The sequence below is a fragment of the Rhinichthys klamathensis genome, unplaced genomic scaffold (assembly GCF_029890125.1).
Source record: "Rhinichthys klamathensis goyatoka isolate OS25496 unplaced genomic scaffold, OSU_Roscu_1.1 h1tg000019l_1, whole genome shotgun sequence".
NCBI lineage: Eukaryota > Metazoa > Chordata > Actinopteri > Cypriniformes > Leuciscidae > Rhinichthys > Rhinichthys klamathensis.
The window spans coordinates 5,570,541-5,590,000 of NW_026606570.1; the positions used below are offsets into that span (position 1 = coordinate 5,570,541).

General features: G+C 40.8%; 1 protein-coding gene across 1 annotated transcript in view; it reads right to left on the reverse strand.

Moving 5' to 3' along the window:
* The window catches only part of col27a1b (collagen, type XXVII, alpha 1b), a 115,004-nt gene that overhangs the window by 70,938 nt on the left and 24,606 nt on the right, over positions 1-19,460 (reverse strand). Inside the window, exons 5-7 of the mRNA XM_056236916.1 lie at positions 13,195-13,248; positions 10,325-10,378; positions 4,157-4,210 (exon numbers count right to left, since the gene is read on the reverse strand). Coding sequence (XP_056092891.1) covers positions 4,157-4,210; positions 10,325-10,378; positions 13,195-13,248 — 162 coding nt within the window. The remainder of the gene's footprint in view (positions 1-4,156; positions 4,211-10,324; positions 10,379-13,194; positions 13,249-19,460) is intronic.

Consider the following 19,460-nt stretch of genomic DNA (forward strand, 5'->3'; position numbering starts at 1 on the left):
CCCAGATGTGTGAGCTAAATAGACAGTAATAAAAGGAAGCAATTATTTCTAGCCTGAGCGCATGTATGATGGTGTATGCATGTGGTAGACTTTTAGAAGGTAAAGTCTCCCTTCTATGTTTGCACTTTTGTCCAATGTATTTCATGTCATCTTGTTTACATTTTCATCCAGTTAGAGGCATGTGAAACACCATTACACCTTTTACACTATCACCACTATACATTTACCCTATCACCAATAGTTTTGTATGATCTGTTTCCGTTTCCCTCATTTATTCACAATTTACTACATAATGAATGCCATGTACAGTAGTTCAGTGAGTGAGTAAACATGAGTGAATGTGGGCACAGCTGTATGGCACATTGTGCATGACATGCCGAACTCCAAACGGCCTGAAATCTAATAATCAGACATCAAGTCACATGCAAATTTGATTTGTAAAAATCCGATTTCATGCAGACAACAAAAAATTACAAAGCCCAAAAGATGGTAAAATTGAGCAGCAGACAGACTTAATACAATATCTCAGCAGCACTTAGAAGATTTAAAATGTTCCCAATGGGAAACTGATTCATAAATTTAATCAGTAACTTCTTGTGATTGCTGTTGATATCGAGCGCTACTAAATTAGCCAAGAGCTTAGCACTTACTCAATTTAGACTTGATATATTTCATCTCTAGAAACATCTGACAGTTCTAATTTTGGTCCAAAACAAACATAGTCCAAGATAGTCTGTCTCCTTTTGACTGTTTTGTACTATTTTTCTTATGTAAACCTTAGCTACAGAAAAAAAGATCATATTTTTTTCCCTCTCTTGACCCAAGAGTGTCTTTTTTTTAAACTATTGCAGACACAGATGCTCTTCCAGGTAACTATGAATGGATTCCTCCAATTCCAAAAAACGCAGCTTGTTCTAGTTCCATTTCACAGTCGATGCCAAAGGACAGTCTTGCTCCCAAATGGTCATTCACCTCTAGCTGAGTAAAAGCAAAAGTTTTTTTTTTTTTTTCTGCAGAAGCTGGCCCTTTTTTCTCTCATTCAGTAAATTTGTGACAGGGGTTAGCAAAGAATAAAGCTTAATATAATTACAATCTATTACAACCAAGGACATCTATGGGACTGATATTCAGTAACAGATGTGGTTGAAAGTCTTGAGTTTGTTGATGTTGAACAAACATATTCCTATAGCCCAGACAGGTGGCAGGGAATGGCGTATTCAAAAGCCCAGTTAAAAAGGAAAGAAAAATAACTACATTTTTAGCTGAGAGAATGTGATGTTAACTGTTTTATAGCAGTCTTATCCCTTTCTGAGATTTATTTTCAGCCAATTCCTAAGGCTAAAGATTCCTAAGGCTAATTTCCTTTCAATTCTGCAAGATTTTTAGCTTAAACCATGCCACAGATTTTTAGCTTAAACCAAGCCACATAATGACAGCACATGGTGAAGGAGTAGCAGTTCTTCTTGCCTCCAGTACTGTACGGGTTTAATTATGGTTTACCCATTTTCAGAACAAGTGCCAGGTGTTTTTAGTTCCAGGCTTTTTATCGGCCTTAATGTCAATATTTTTACAATTTCATAAATGCAAGTGGTGTTTGCCTGTACAAAGTTTATTTTGCAAAACATAATGTTAGGATTTTTTTGTGGATCGTTGCTAGGGTGTTGCCATGCAGCTGCTAAGGTGTTTAATGCTTAAAAGAGAGACCTCAAACCAGCCTCAAAACCAGACTAAACTTGTCTTCAGTTGATATAGATGAAATCCCAGCCTGACCAGCTTCAAAGCCAGCACACCAGACCAAAGAATATGTTTTTTTTGCCCGTGTTAAAGTCCAGCAAGCAAAATCGGTGAGTCTGATCACAAAGAAAAGTATTTGCTCACCTCTACTCAAAAAGCCACACAATTCGAGGTCATTCACTTTTGTAGCACAAACGTTTAATAGTGACACTTTACAATTTGTTAACATTAAATATATTAGTTAACATGAACTAACAACTAATAATACTTCTATAGCATGTATTAATCTTAGTTAATGTTAATTTCAACATTTCATAATACCTTACTAAAATCAAAAGTTGCATTTGTTAATAATTTTGAATGGACCTGAGCTAACATGAAGTAACAATGAACTAACATTAACAAAGATCAGTTAATATGGGAACAAAATGTATTGTTCATTGTTAGTTAATGTTAGCTGATGCATTAACTAATGTAACTACTGGGACCTTATTGTAAAGTGTTACCAGTTTAATATTTAGGGTAAGGAGTTACCCGATTAATACCCGATTAGGAGCAATAATCATATGCTTGCCTTATATGCTTTGCTTCGAAAACGAAAACTGGTTCAACAATGTCTGAGAACTTTGATAAGTAAGGGCAACTGAGCATAGAGCAGCTGAGTGTGGGAATATGAGTAAGTAGAAAGGAATCTGGAGCTTGTAATGACGAATGAAGTGGAGTCAGCTCTACAGAAATCATTTCAGGACACATCACAGAAAAAGATTTCTAACATATACACGGCATGCAGCGGTTCATGCATCTATGAAATAGTTACACACACCAAATGACAAATACGGTGTATAAACGACCGTTGCCAACGGGGTCCCAGTGAACCTCAGTAAGAAATAGAAGGGGTGGAGCAGCACAATCTCCAAGCAGACGTTAGTAGCCTACGCTTGTCCTATTACAACACACTGTCCAGATGTGCCAGAGTCGACATCTGCTGATCCCTAGTTTGAAAGGACTGAAAGACTGTACATCGCTCACTACTTTGGAATTAAAAGCATAACTCAAATCCGACTGATTGTTACCTGCTCATATGACCAAATGTGTCAGTGCTACTAACTGTACATGTGTTACTTTGAGTATTACTTTTTTTTTCATTTGTTTTATTGTTACAAGATTTTGTCTCTGGCCAAGACCCATGGATGGAATAACTTTCTGGTTTGCTGCCAGCTGTAATTCAGCACAAGTAGTGTCTGCAACTATTTTCCACCAGCTTTTAATTTTTTTCTGTGGCTGTGTGATTGGAAACACATGGAGGCAGAGAAAATGCCAGGTAATTCCATTATTTTACAATGTTTCAGAGAGCCGTTTTGATCCAAACGTTCAAACCAACACTTTTAAACGCCATTGATTCTGAATATATGTAAAACTGCTGATGTAATATGATGTGTATGTATGGGTCTCTTTGTGTGTGTTGTTTGACTGCATGTGCAACTCAACAGAACATTCAATTACTTCTTAGAATCATGCCAGTGTACTCTATGCCAAATTCTTAAACCCAATAGAAAATGTCCCTCTGCCTCATCGGTGAAAGTTTCTTAAAAGCTTAATAGCACATTTTCCCATTTGGAGTAAGTGAGTATGGACGTCTTTGCAATTTGGCATTAGACAGATTGTAGCAGAATGGCTGAAAGTGTTAGTAAGGAGACCTGGCAGAGTCAACTTCATTTCAACGGTGTAGACTGATCGGTGTAGACTAAGCGGTGTAGACTGTGTATATGTTCACTGGAAATATGACTGTTTTGAAGCAGGCCTTCTACCCTGGCCAAAGTGCTGTCGGTTCATTTGATTTGATATCCATTTACCTCTTTTGCTGCACTATAATGACACCTATTTGGTCCTGTTCAGTAAAGCACATTTTAAAATAAAATACACATACTACATGGAGGTAAACCACAGTATTTTACAAGGAATTTTCCACAGACATCCCTTGGAATTGGAATACAATGAGGTCATGCGCTGGCTATCCCATTCACAGCAGTGTTTGAGGACATCAAGGTCAGCTGGACATGTCTGAAACAAATTGGGTTTCTCTCCAGAAAAGCAGGGGGAATTTTTCTACAAGAACCTTTTCCAATGGGATTTTACACAACTGATTTTAGTTCACAGTTCGAGAACCTGTTTCGCATTTACTGAGTTGGACTGATGTACTGCCATCCAGAATATGCCGTGATATGATTTCATGTGAGGAATTACTTTAAGCATCGGCTGATAAAGCAATAATGTTTCCTGGAAAACATAATGATTTGCTGTTGCAAATTAAGTGTGTTGAACAATTCCAAACATCTGGGTTGTGAACTACTCTTGGATCCATTCTGTGACGTGACCTTGATGGAGTCTCCCTATAGTAGATGAATCAAAGAATGCCTCTTACCTTCCGACCAGCTTGACCAGGTAGTCCGGGTAGCCCTAATATCCCAGGGTCCCCCTATAAAAGAGGACGCTGGAAATTACTTCTGGTATGGTAAATATGGCAATGTTAACATATTCAGAGAGACAACACAATTCATGATGCTTGTTTGCTCACTGATTCTTGAGTACTGGGAAAGAACAGGCTACAAAACTTACAATTTTTAAAAACTAAAAAACATATGTTAGGGTGTAATCTCATTCTCATTCCATTTTCTCACACTAACTTTCGAGGGAACTTGCACTGCGTTGTTGAAAACAACTCTTTGGGGACGCTCCCTTGGCGTGCGCCTCTGAAGTATGAATAAAAATAATCCTATCCTGATTGGTGTTGCGTCATGACGTAACGTGACGGCACATAAAAGTGACGCCGGCACACACACACACATTAGCTTTCGCTCTTCAGCAAGCGCTCTCTGTGAAACTGTCTGTCTTATTTGGTGTTGTTTTGTCTGTGCAAAGCTCTATATTATGGCGAGTGAACAATACACTTCGTGTGTGCACCCCTGCCCTAGATATCTCACGGATGGGGACACGCATCAGTTATGTGTGTATTGTTTAGGGGCGCAGCACGCACAGGCAGCTCTCGAGAGGGCTGCCTGTGAACACTGTGAAGCACTTCCTATTAGAGTGCTGCGCTCCCGCTTGGCTATATTATTTTCTGATGATGGCCAGGCTCGCGATCCCCGCGATTCGGGTCCCGCGTCCGTTGAGGCCTATATATATATGTATATCAGCTGGCCACAAAATAAGCAGGATGATCCCCGTCAAAGCAAGCTAGACGAGAGATTCCTGCAGCACCATTCAAGACTTCAGTGCCGGGGCTTTCCGTTTTTTCCCAGATCTTCATAAAGAGCTAGATCCTGGGAAAAATCCCACTCTTTACGTATCTCATCACATTCATTATATGTTTATTCGAATGTGGTAGGTGCGAGAGAGGCGGGTTATGGCAAGATGCCGCAGATGGAGGAAGCTTTAGTGAGCTATCTTTCTCTTGATGCGGCATCTTCGCTTAAAGCCCCGGCGCTGCCCAACAAACCGTGCAGGGACACCTCTGCACTGGTTGGCCGGGCTTATATGGCGGCTGGTCAGGCTGGTGCATGCCTGCACTCTATGACAATTTTGCAGGCGTACCAGGCCGATCTTCTTAAAAATCTAAATGAGGGCGAGGGACCAACTCCTGCTGACTTCGCGGAGTTGAGAAGAGCCACAGATTTGTCTCTCCGGGCCACTAAGGAGACGGCACGTGCCATTGGCCGCTCTGTCAACTATGGTGGCTACGGAGAGACATCTGTGGCTAAATTTGTCCGGTATAAAGAGAAAGACAAATATTTTTCGTTGGACGCTCCGCTATCACCTTCTGGCCTGCTCTCCGACGCTGTCACTACAGTCGTCGACAGGTTTCAGGAAGGGGAAAAAACAGTCAGCGGCGTTCCAACAGTATCTCCCTCACCGCTCTAAATCTGGATCGAGGAGGGCTGGTCCAAGTGGCCAGCCTCAGCCGTCAACCAGCTCCTCCCATCGGCAAGAGCAAAAAGAGAGCGTTGCCTCTAGAGCCCCTCCTGCGGGAGCCTGGCAACAGAGGAAGCGCTCTCAACCGATGTCTTCCAGCCAGAAGGGTGACCTGAGGGCTGTCCTTTAGGCGAAGAGGGCTTCGGGAAAGAGGTCCTATTTGTAGTGTAGGACCTCTGAGGGCTGCCCCCCCACTGTGGAGCAATCGAGGTTATTCTAGCAGAAGGAGCCCTCAGGGAAAAAGATGTTGTCCCGCCGTCTTGGACGCTTCGGGCTACATTGATTTTCAGCGAACGCACACCGTGGCGTTCACCCAAAAAGCTTGCAACAGGGCACCGACTATGGTCACAAAATCTGATATAGTGCTCGAAAAACACCCGAGGCCGGTCTCGAGGGGCTGGTTCCCTTTGTAGATTTTGTAGAAGAATGGCAACGCCTTCCGAATATATCTATATGGGTCCTGAATATTATAAAATATGGGTACAGATTGCAGTTCAGTCACCGACCTCCCAAGTTTGCAGGGGTGGTACCGACTGCAGTGGTTCCAGAACAGGCTCGGATTATGGAACAAGAGGTACAGACTCTACTGGAATTAAGGGGCCATAGAAAGTGTTCCCCACCAGACAGGGAGTCCGGGTTTTACAGCCGGTACTTTATAGTTCCAAAGAAGGATGGCGGACTGAGGCCGATTTTAGATCTAAGGCTTTTGAATCGTTCTTTGAGGAGATTCAGGTTCAAAATTCCTACTATTCCCATTATCGTGAACCAAATCAGATCTGAGGACTGGTTTGTCACGATAGATCTAAAAAAAGATTCTTATTTTCATGTCTCCATCCTTCCATGTCACAGGAGGTTCCTGAGGTTCGCTTTCGGGGGCGAAGCATACCAATATCGGGTTCTTCTGTTCGGCCTAGCACTCTCTCCCTGCACGTTCACTATGTGTATGGATGCGGCTCTGGCTCCACTGAGGCTTCAGGGCATCCGTATACTGAATTACATCGACGACTGGCTCATATTGGCCCAGTCTCGAGGAATGGCAGTTCGGCATCGAGATGTCGTCCTTGGCCACATTCAGAACCGGGGGTTGAGACTTAACACTAAGAAAAAGGTATTGGACCCAGCTCAGAAGACTACTCTTCTGGGCGTGGTATGGAATTCGGTTACGATGCGGGCACGTATGTCTCCCGCACTTATTGAATCCATCTTGGCCATGGTGTCAGAGATAAAGCTAGGCCAGGCCATCACTGTAAAGCAATTTCAAAGACTGCTGGGCCAGCATAATAATTCCTTTGGGCCTTCTTCACATGAGGCCCCTTCAGTGGTGGCTCAAAGCCAAGGGGTTTTCCCCCAAGGGGAATCCGTTCCGTATAATAAAGGTTACGCGCAGATGCCTTCGTTCCCTATTAATATGGAAGAAACCTTGGTTCTTGACCCAAGGGCCAGTGTTAGGGGCGTCGTGTCGCCGGAAAACCGTTTCGAAAGACGCTCCCCTTACTGGCTGGGGCGCGGTCATGGACGCGTCTCGAGGGATGTCCCACTGTCCACTTTAGTTCTCCCTCACTCATCCAGCCCCGCTGGGGTTAGATGCCATTGTACAGGCCTGGCCGAGGCTTCGCCTGTACGCGTTTCCCCAGATCGCTCTGCTCCCGGGAGTCCTGGAGAGGATCCGTCAGGAGGGCATCAGTCTTCTTCTGGTAGCCCCGTTAGGCCGGGCCGAGTGTGGTTTTCGGACTTAATTTCACTCCTGATAGCTCCGCCATGGCAGATTCCTCTGAGGAGGGATCTGTTGTCTCAGGCGGAGGGCACTATATTCCATCCTCGTCTGGAGCTGTGGAAATTGTGGGTCTGGCCTCTGAGGGGGCTCAGTACCTGGTCTATCATCTGGGGTGGTCGAAACCATACTTATCTCTAGGGCTCTGTCTACTAGGAGATTATATGGCCTCAAGTGGAATGTTTTTCCACTTGGTGTAGAGAACTTGAGTTAGGCCCAGTTAACTGCCCAATGGATTCAGTTCTGGAGTTTCTTCAAGATCGTTTCTCTGCGAATCTCTCCCCATCCACACGTAGGGTGTATGTGGCTGCCATTGCGGCGTTCCATGCACCACTAAATGTTGGGCCTTTGAGGGGGGCACCAACTGGTCATACTATTTCTCCATGGTATTTGGAGGATGAGGCCGACAGTCAGGTCCAGGGTTCCTTCCTGGGACCTGGCGGTGGTTCTCGAAGGGCTCTCCCTGGCTCCCTTCGAATACCTCCAGTCGACTTCGCCTAGGACCTCACGTTCAAGATAGCCTTTCTCTTAGCTATTTCTTTAAAGAGACTGGGATATCTCCAAGCCCTGGCATTATCGCCAGCTTGCTTGGGGTGTGCCCCCGGCGGAGTTAAGGCCATCCTGCATCCGAGACCCAGCTATGCGCCTTAAGTGCAATTCAACATGGCTAGGTCCATGGTCCTGCAAGTATTTCATCCTCCACCTCATGTGTCGGCAGAAAAGGAGAGGTTCCTTGCTCTGCCATTTAGAGTTCCGAGTATTTACCTTGAGAGGTCCTCTTCTTGGAGAAGGTCGGACCTACTGTAGTGTGTTTTTGGGTCACCTATTAGGGGCTCCCGGCTATACAAACCATAAGTAGGCCTACAAGGTGCGCAATTTGCCTTCACCTTTGGCCGTAAGGGCTCTTTCTACTAGAGGCATGGCGGCACACACACACATTAGCCTCGCGATGAAGCAAGCAGCTCCTAGGCATTGAGGGGCGTGGCAAAACGACGCAGTGTCTCGTTCCCTTCTCAGGGAACAAGGGTTATAGTCATAACCCGAGACGTTCCCTTCCGAGGGAACTCGCACTGCGTCGTTGAAAACGACTCTCTCCAGGAGATCTGTGAGGCAGCCGGTTGGGCTACCCCGCACGCTTTTATCAGGTTTTTAGTCTGCACCTCCCTAGTACGCCTGGCGCACATGTGCTCTCGTCCTAGCTAGTGCCTGAGATCAGTTTCACTCTAGGGCAGGCCTTTTTCGGTGCGTGGCCTAGTGGGCATTCGTTCCCCAAAGAGTCGTTTTCAACGACGCAGTGCGAGTTCCCTCGGAAGGGAACGTCTCGGGTTATGACTATAACCCTTGTTCCCTGAGAAGGGAACGAGACACTGCGTCGTTTTGCCACGCCCCTCAATGCCTAGGAGCTGCTTGCTTCATCGCGAGGCTAATGTGTGTGTGTGCCGGCGTCACTTTTATGTGCCGTCACATGTAACGTCATGACGCAACACCAATCAGGACTGGATTAGTTTCATTCATACTTCAGAGGCACACGCTAAGGGAGCGTCCCCAAAGAGTCGTTTTCAACGACCCAGTGTCTCGTTCCCTTCTCAGGGAACAAGGGTTATAGTCATAACCCAAGACGTTTTTCCTTGTCTTGAGAAGGTGAAATATAGAAAGAGAACCTTCACGATGAAGGCTGACTTTCATATTGGAGATCTGTGAGGCAGCCGGTTGGGCTACCCCGCACGCTTTTATCAGGTTTTTAGTCTGCACCTCCCTAGTACGCCTGGCGCACATGTGCTCTCGTCCTAGCTAGTGCCTGAGATCAGTTTCACTCTAGGGCAGGCCTTTTTCGGTGCGTGGCCTAGTGGGCATTCGTTCCCCAAAGAGTCGTTTTCAACGACGCAGTGCGAGTTCCCTCGGAAGGGAACGTCTCGGGTTATGACTATAACCCTTGTTCCCTGAGAAGGGAACGAGACACTGCGTCGTTTTGCCACGCCCCTCAATGCCTAGGAGCTGCTTGCTTCATCGCGAGGCTAATGTGTGTGTGTGCCGGCGTCACTTTTATGTGCCGTCACATGTAACGTCATGACGCAACACCAATCAGGACTGGATTAGTTTCATTCATACTTCAGAGGCACACGCTAAGGGAGCGTCCCCAAAGAGTCGTTTTCAACGACCCAGTGTCTCGTTCCCTTCTCAGGGAACAAGGGTTATAGTCATAACCCAAGACGTTTTTCCTTGTCTTGAGAAGGTGAAATATAGAAAGAGAACCTTCACGATGAAGGCTGACTTTCATATTGGCTGATTTCATACGTTTATTTTTACAAATATTCAAAGTTGAATTTTTTTTTAAATACAGTTGTGAAAACTTATAAAAGAGGAATATCGTTTTTTATTAACATCTTCCATATGCCAGGACATAAACACATAGATATACTGCACACTACTAAAAGTTTAGGGTCAGTAAGATTTACTTTGGAAAGGAAATAATACTTTCATTCAGTAAAGGATGCATTGAATTGATCAAATGTGACAGTGAATAACATTTATAATGTTACAAAAGGTACAAATAAATGGTGTTCTAATGAACTTTCTATTTATCAGAACATTTCAGATCAAAAACATTTCAGAAAAAAATAACAGAAGGTAAGGTTCTGTCCCATTTCTCAAGAAATCAGTGTGCTAAATAATGCATAAACGTACATAATTTTATCTATACTGAAAAATGTTTGCAAACAACACAATATTTTTTTGCAACCACTTAAACACGTACATAAGCTAAAGAACATTATGATGAACATTATTAACAATACTTGTAATAAATAAAATGTTTAAATAATGAATAATGGGGGATATGGTAACACATACCTTTATTCCATTTGGTGCTCTGCCAGGTGAGATTCCAGGGTCTCCCTTTTTTCCCTGTAATGCACAGAGGACAAACAACTAATACAACTAACAACTACAACTAACATAGAATATATGAGGGATCCAAACTACTACTTGTGGAAAAATGTAAAATATTACAAAGAGGTGTGTTTAGATTAACCAAAGCTTTCATAACTGTTAAACAGAGAGTGTTGTTTTAAAAGGCTTTTTAAATGAAAAGACTTTGCAAACTGCCTACATTGACACACCACTCACCCCTGTTTTGCCAATTGTAAATAAAGTATACATCACGCAGGAAATGAGGAGGTTACTGGGGAGTTACTGTGACCCCTGTTTGGAACCCATTCCAAACAGAAGACTGTAACAGGATTCCTCTCTGAATTTTTCTATATAGTCTACATGGATAAGAGTAATGAAGGCTCGCAAAGGAAAGGAGTGTTGTTTACACAAGAGAGTGACCCATGTACACTTGAAGAATAAGTTTACAGTAAGTCTCTGCAATGACACTGGGGTTCACACACCACATTCTTCTGCCTTTTCAGGCAATGGGATGAAGCCATGCTTTATGGCTGTGTTTTGAATACATCTATAACTGTTAATATATATTTTTCTCCAATTAATCTAAGTAGGATAATTTTGCAATGAATAAAGTTTTTTTTTTTTACAATGCTTCCGTCATTTCCCCCCCCCAGCCGTTTTACATGAAATCTGTACCAGTAACCAGTAACTCTCCCATCTATATTTAGCTGTTGTAAATTAAAAGAGAAACAATAAAAGCATGAGTAGCTGAATTCTGATGAACAGTTATCACACTTTTATACATCATTTAATGAACTACTGCTCAATGAAGGGAATTTGCATGGCATAATCTTGCGAGTCAGTTTTGAATTTGGTTGTGGAAGACTCAGGAGACCAATACTTTGCAGAGACTGTACAACATCATTCCAACACTGCGATTCAGACACCTCGGCTCTCAAGCCAAAAGCATGCTTGTCTACACCATGTGTCTGGATATATGCCAGTTATCACACTCTTATACATCATTTGATGAATTACTGCTCAATGAATGACAAATTTACTGCTATTTCAGAGAGAAACGCCTGCTTGGAATCCCACAACAAATATACTGCAACTAAGTGTTAATTCTGTGGGTCTCATTCTGTAATTTTTGTCTCATCTTTGTCCCATTTGGCGGTAATAACAAAATAGAGGAATTTTAACTTGGGCTTGCCTTCCTATGGCTAAAAAAGATCTTTGTTCTCCTGGTCTATCGTAAGACTGCCAGCAGCCAGATGTGGTAAAATGAACAACTGTGAAAAACATGAATGGAAATAAACAGGTCCAATAATGTCGTCAAACTCATACATCATCCTATATTTCTTGCCAGTGTTCATCAGAATTCAGCTACTCTTGATGTTATTGTTTCTCTTTTAATTTACAACTGCTAAATGTAGATGGAAGAGTTACTGGTTTTCTCTTGGGTCCCAAAGTAGCCATATTTTTTATTGTAGTACTGTGGTAGTATGTTTTTTTTTTTTTGGTCTTTCTAGGTATTATAAAATAATACATAAACTACCTTGTGATATCACTGTTGTAAAAAAACTAAAAAAACAATCACTTATTAAAGTGCTACTTAAAGCACACATGGCTCATAAATTGAAGCCATTGAGTAGATCAAAGCTCACATATAAAGGTTGGACAAGGAAACTGAAACACTGGCCAATAGTGTTGGAGGTTTAATGCCTATGTTTGCACAGCCTGGTAATCAATCTTCACTGATTTTATATTCCATCAGTAAGAGCAGAGTGTGAAGGTTGAATTAGCAGAGCAATAGCACAGCTGCAATCCACTACACAATGGGACATATATCAGAGTTCAAAAGAGGACAAATTGTTGCTAAGTGTCTTGCTGGCTTACTGTGACCAGGACAGCAAGCCTTTAAGGTGCATCAAGAGCCACGGTATTCAGGGTAATGCCAGCACTATGTAGGACGAGGAGTAACTGTCAACGCAAGAGAAAGCTGTCTGAAAGGGATGTCCATGTACTAACCCAGATCGTATTGCAGAATTAAATGCGCACCTTAAACACCTTTTACCACCAAAACTGTTCGTCAGGAGCTTCACAGAGCCAATATTCATGGTCGGGCTGCTATAGCCTAACCTTTGGTCACTCGTGCCAGTGCTAAATGTTGGTTTCATTGGTGACAACAGTGTAAATCATTGCAAAAATGTGAAGCATGCATTGTTCTCAGATGAGTCCACCTTCACTGGGAGTTACAGTGTGAAGAAGCCTTTAAAAGGCTTAGCACCAGGACGGTTGCATGCCCAGAGTGAAGCATCAGTGATGGTTTGGACGGACTGCAATATCATGGCATTCCCTACTGTGCTTGATGGGCGCAACACTGCCAAGGACTACCATTCTGGAGGACCATGTGCACGTACTGTAATGGTTCAAACATTGTACTCTTGACTTGTATCTGTCATTCCCAAGACGAATTGATGCTGTATTGGCCGCAAAAAAGGAGGCCCTACACCATACTGATAAATTATTGTGGTCAAAAACCAGGTGTTTCAGTTTCATTTTTCAACCCCTATATGCTTAATGATCTTCTTTAAGTTTGTGGAATTCCCTAATCAGTTCAAGATTGGCATTTTACGAGGACAGCTTTTTTATGGTATGTCAAAACAAACTGATCAATTTGTTGCTTTGCAAAAAAATAAAAATAAAGCAAAACAAAATGCAAAACTAAACTAAATTAAACAAGGAAATGGTCCCATAGTTCCAAACACACAAGTCTAAGTTGATCGCATCCACAAAAGCCACACAGTACTGTATTCAGTGGTACATACCTTGGGCCCGGGGGACCCTGGACGGCCTGGGTTTCCATGCGGACCAAGGGGACCCTACAAAACAACACATGTTCACTTGTATTTGTGTGCTTTTTTTTTCTATAGTTACTGTGAAATCACTGCAGGACACTTATAGGGTCACAGGCCTTGACCCATATTACTGTTTTTCCTTTTGCCAAAAGAAATGGCCAGTAAAAAGACTAGAATCAAAAGGAGAGGGGCATACAAAAAGAGTCAGTGAAATGAATACTCATGTAGTGGACTGTTTTACATGCACATGACCATCACTTCTGTCAGTTCAATCGCTGTTATCAGGGACTCAAATTAACACTCTTAAAGTGTCAATGTGAGTTGAAATTGACTTTGGCAGGTAAAATGAGTAACTGCCCAGTTAGGAATTGCAACATGATTTAAATGACATTGTAAAACGATAATTTGACCCTCTCTGATGTAAGCAACACAGCTAATTAAACCAAAGATAACCGCCTATTAAAGAAAACATCTGTCACAACTCATCTGTCTTCAAACAACTTTTTCCTTAGCGGAAATTATATTGTCAGACATTTAATTTGGAAGCCTTAAAAGTTTTTTTCCCCTCTGTGGTGACACATTTTTCTCAAATTGTATCTTCTCTAAAACTCCCGGTTTTCAATTGGAAGGATAAATTAATTTATTATTTTTTAACAGATCAGGTAAAATTGCATCTCCGTGCCAGTGGTTGTATAAACAGGAGCATAATCTGGTTTCATTTAGGTTAGCTATTTATTTCACTGATATAATCATGCAGTGCTAGGTGAAAACTGAAAAACTGCTCAATAAGAACATTATATACTACAGAAATAAATTAGAATGTAATTGAAATATTTTAAAATAACAATGCATTAAAAAATACATTTTTTTAATAATTGACTTTGACTTCAGTACAGTAAAAATAAAAAGGTGACTCCAGAGTGGAATTTCTGTAAATTCCTCAAAAAGCAATGTGTGGTGCACTTGGGTGCCTTTATACATTTCAGACCAAAATTCGTAAAGAATGAAATAAACATCACATTATGTCAGGGCAATAAATCAGCAGACCATTCGGCGGCGGCGGCGGCGGTGTTACACTCTTGGTTAGGAGGTTTAAACAAGAATCAGAACGTTTACTTTAGTCCCTTTACTAACCCTGTCGGAATCTAAAGGGGAGCAGTCCAAGTTAGGAAATGGAGAAATGTTTAAATATCTCATACATTTTTTTTATTATTCTGGCCCTCATGATAAGTACTGTACGCAAGTAGCACAGTTTGCCTTGGCATGCAGTCGGAAAATTGCCCTCCACTTAATAAGAGTGTTGTGTTGTGTTTTAAAAGGTACTTCTGGCATATGCTTTTGGCATATAACATATGGACATGATTTTCTTCATTAGCTGACTTTCCAGCAGCGAACAGGGGGCTGGAGTAGAGAAAGAGTGCAAGAAAGCTCCCCAGACACTGATTTACACGCTCTGCTAGCAAAGCAGGCAAAAGGGAAGTGATCTTAAACAACAAACTGAAAAAGCCACAATACAAATGCCGTCACTTTGGAGGATAAGATTTGCTAACTGAAACTAAAGGCCATAATAATGCAAAATATATATATATATGAATACAAATAAATAAACAGTGGGGAAAATGATTTGTGCTTGCTGATATTGTTGTTTATTTGCTCAGGCTTTCTGCATTGTTTTAACACACAATTCACTAAAGGCAAAAGCAAATCAGGTAAATAAGCACAAAATATGTGCTGAAAGCAATTTGCATGATGCAATTGTAAGGGTGTTGTGGAGGATGCAGCAGACAACAATCTGATAAATATCCACCGATGTGGTCTAGACACCTCAATCAGCTCTTTAAAATGTAGAAAGTGTGCTCGACTACATTTCATGTCTGTATATATACAGGTTATAACTTTTCTCTATCATTTAATTATCATTTGATCAATTACAAGTAATATTCAATTAGTTAAAACAATGAAATGGGATTTATTGATGATAAATAAATAAATAAATCAGGTTATTGTAAATTTGAAACACATTCAGTTCATGTGTACTTTTAAATATTACCTACCTGTTTTATTGAAGTATGACAAAATATGCATTATCTGTCTATGTTAAAACTGTGTAATCCAAATGGATGGAACTTTTATATGCAATTCATATAATATATTTTAATATATTAAATATTTTTTTGAGTGATAGCTGACAACCATCAGTAAAGTTATATTGAAGAGCAAATAACATGCAACGGTGAAATTCAAAGACTTAGCGAGAGCCGAGAGGTAATGCTAAGTCTACTTGTCAAGGCGGCGCTATTATTTATGTATGATCCACCTGGGGTTAGTCATGAGTGGGGCTCTTATTCATTGCCCTTCCTGCTGAGTGCACACAAACTGGCCATATGGAGATACTTACAAGAAGCTCATGTACAGATTTCCACCTCGTTTTTTATGTTTGGTCGGGTTCTGAACATGTGGCCGTGGTTAGTGATCAGAGGAGATTGAGAGAGGAGTATCAAGAAAGCCTATCAAGTTACATATTGGTTAATCTCTCTTGCTCACTTTCAGCTCTCCAACAGGCAATCGTGTGGGAAGACGCGCCGCGTGGTGGTTGTCACTTTCCGCCTCATATATTTGAGAATGGCTGACTTATGGCAAAGCTCCCTGACCTGGCTCAAAGAAGGCCCCTGCTAATGTTTACCAGTGCACTTGAGAGAATATATTTGTCTGATCTGGCCTCTTGACCAAGTTAAGCTATGTTTAAAGTGAACTTTGTAGTGTTGGCATTGTAAAGAATCTGATCTAAGACAGCTTTAGCAGTGGAAACGACAGAGACAAACTGTACGTAAGAGAATTTTACTGTGTTGATACAGTATGTCCAACACTCATGTCTGTCATCTATGAGGCATTGATTCACACCAGACAACCCTTACAGATCACATGACCCAGCACATGGTAAAACAGAAGGGAATGGTTTACAGTTCTATGCAGTTGTGAGAGACCTGAGGGATGAATTACAACATAAACACTACCATACTTGGTGTAGTCACTAAATTAGTATGGAAATTGTCGAAAATTGCTTTGTTTGTTTTCAAAAAAGTGCATGTGACAATAAGGAAGTAACAATGCACCAGACTAAATAAACTAGCCTGACTAAGTTTAGAAGAAAAGCTAACACAGAACAAGCAATTTCAGATGGGTTTTTTTTAAAGATGTGAAAGAATGAGCAAATTCACTAACATGGATTTGTTCATGACCTCTGACCCTCACATTTATAATACATCTTTTAGCCTGCCGATGTTCTTTGCCATTCAACAATTCTTGAGCAGTGTTGGGGAACTTTACTTTTAAAAGTTATATTATTATAAAAAGCAACTAATTATGTCACATTGTTGCTTTTTATGGGCAGCAAGTTAGTACTTTTGCATTACTTTTACATTAATATTTAGATATTTAGTAGAAGCATTTATTCAAAGCGACTTATAAGGAATACAATAAGCGATTTATCCTAAAGGTGCAATCACATTTAGTCTATTGTTAAGAATTTTTGTAGGCAAAATATGGTCATTCCAATAGGAAACCCTATTATCAGAAATTTTGCGTGAGGGCAAAAGATTTCCACCCACAGATTTCACAACTGGTTCAAGTTGGCCACATTGTGCCATGTTGACCAACAGAAAGCTGCTTGGTTTGAAAGTGACTTGTATGTAAGCTGTGCTTCATACATCGCTACACTATTGACAATTTTGCCGAAATTTTGCAAATGTGGCCGCACCTCTCTCCTCCGGACTGACATAGTATGCTTGTCTTGGATTCATTTTTAACCCTCTGGGGACCAGAAACGCGCCCGCGCGTTTTGCCGTTTTTTTTTCACATAGCAGAAAAATAGACTTAAAATACTCTGTTGATTTTGATCGTACATATAAGTGTTATACATCAATCGATCCTGTTAATTGTCTATTATTTTTCTGTATACTCACAATAAAAACAAAGTTTTGTGCTTTTTGTCAAATAAAGAAAAATAAACATGATGCGAGTTTTGCCTTCTCTCTGTCAGTGCAGTCCATTCTGAAACACGTCCGAAAAATTAACTCTAACTCTGCAAATACTTGTCATACAGGCACGAGAGGTTTTTCTTTATGAAGCTTGAATTCTCTTCTTTTTAATGATGTAATTTATATAAAAAACAAATATTCTCAGTTTATGTAATCTGTATGAAAAGAGAGTGCTGTCAGATTTTTTTTCCCCAGCTCATTACACTTCATTACGCGTTAATCTGACACGCCCACGGAGAACGCGCGCTATTCAAACGCAAATGTCGAGGCAAGCCATGACAATGCCCACATCAGCCGTTCCACCGCGGCGGTAAAATGTGGGGTGTATTTGCTGCCTTTTACCGCCAAGAGGCGCTACAATCATAGACTCTGAAAAGTGTTTGTTTATTCTCTCTAATGCGTAATCTGCTGCCGCACCGCACTGATTCAGAGCGTTTGAAAGCTGGTAGCAGATGAATTCAACAAGTGAAACGTAGTTAAAATAATTCATAATCACAATACTGAAATTAGGCTACTGAAATGAAATTGAATAAATAATGAAAAAGTAAAACATTGCAATAAAAACAGTCACAGACGTATAGACGATAGCTCAGTGGTTAACGCAACAACACGAGCTTCGAGGAGCTTCAATCGACTCGGATCGAATCTCAATGTAGCATACATGTTGTTAACCGATGTTGCCCTACAGCGTTTATGTTTAACCTTCTTGATGCTTAAATAGCTAACTGTTTATAACTGTTTACTTATTTAAAGTCAAGAGTTTTGTTTAATTATTATTACAACATAAATTTGCTACATTCCTGGAACCGCAGTGCTGCACAAAGGACAAAAACTGATGAAGGAAGATTGTCAGCCGATTGCATCAGAAAATGAAAATGAAGAAGCTCGTCTTTAGTCTGCTAAATTATTGTGTAATGTAAAAGAACACTAAAATTACTTAAGTTTGAAACCAAGTTCGAACATTTCAAGGTTTAAATAAAGTGTCGGGACAGTTTTTTTTATTTAAAACAGGGTTGCATCGGGTTTAGAGTTTATTTCTTTTGCGATGCAAAATAAGAAACACTAGGCTAATCTTATTCTTGCGACATTTTAAATTTGTATTGCCAAAGAAATGACAGCTATATTAAACAATTAAAACAGTAGGCCTACAAAACGAAAATTGTCCAAAGCAACATAATTAAATTAAAACATGCGTTTTTCTTTGCCTCTCTCGCGCTGAATCTCTTTTTAACAAGTTTATTTAGTCTCCCTCGCTCTCCATATGAAAGAGGAACATTAACACCTATGCCTATTGTCCTGCGCGCACGATACACTGAACTGTCCCTCCAACCCCCCACCGGCTATTGGAGTCTGAGGCTGATTTAACACAAAGAGAAGTCGCAATTCACACTTAAATCGCTATTCTAGACAGTGTTGATAATGAAGGAATTAAATGATTTAAGTTACATGTAGCCTAGTGATATTTCTGTCATAAAAGCTTATTACTAAATATTTAATTATTTCAGTAATTGATGAAATAAAACTGGTTTGGGCCAGCTTTTTCCAAGCAAAACTAAATATAATCTGAAAAAACGCATGTTAATTTGTTTTCATGAACAAAATGTTCAACTCAATATTAAAGTCTACAGGGATCTTTGGATCCTTTCAACCAGGCATGCAATTTGTGAATTAAGTTTTTTTATTTTTATTTTTTATTCAAATAAATATCGAACCACGGTGCTTCGTGGTAATGCTGCTAAATTAAATAACATGTATTGAATAATTATGAACTTAAATGAAACAATATCGCAACATTTCGACAAATGCATTATTTGATCTGTTTTTACATTTTAATTCAGGGCGATTTAGCCTGCTACATTTAATTAGAGCGAGATTTTCACCCTTGTCATTTTCTCATTGGGAAGCGCTTACAGGCTACATGTTTGAGTACATCCTCTGTACCTCTCGTTTTCATATGGATTACATAATCAGATAACATTTATTAGCCAGAATATTTAGACATTTAAAGGCTTTAGACAGAGCCGATTTCTTATAGTGACTGAGCTGAAGTGGCTTTCGGTTCATTTTTGTGACGCGCAGTTCCCGGAGACAGAGACGACAGATAAACTGTTTTTGTCGTTAGCAAAAGTTCGAATAAAACCCGACTTTAGAAAAATGCATAGGGCCACTCGGCGTGGTCTGCCAAAACACTTAATTATA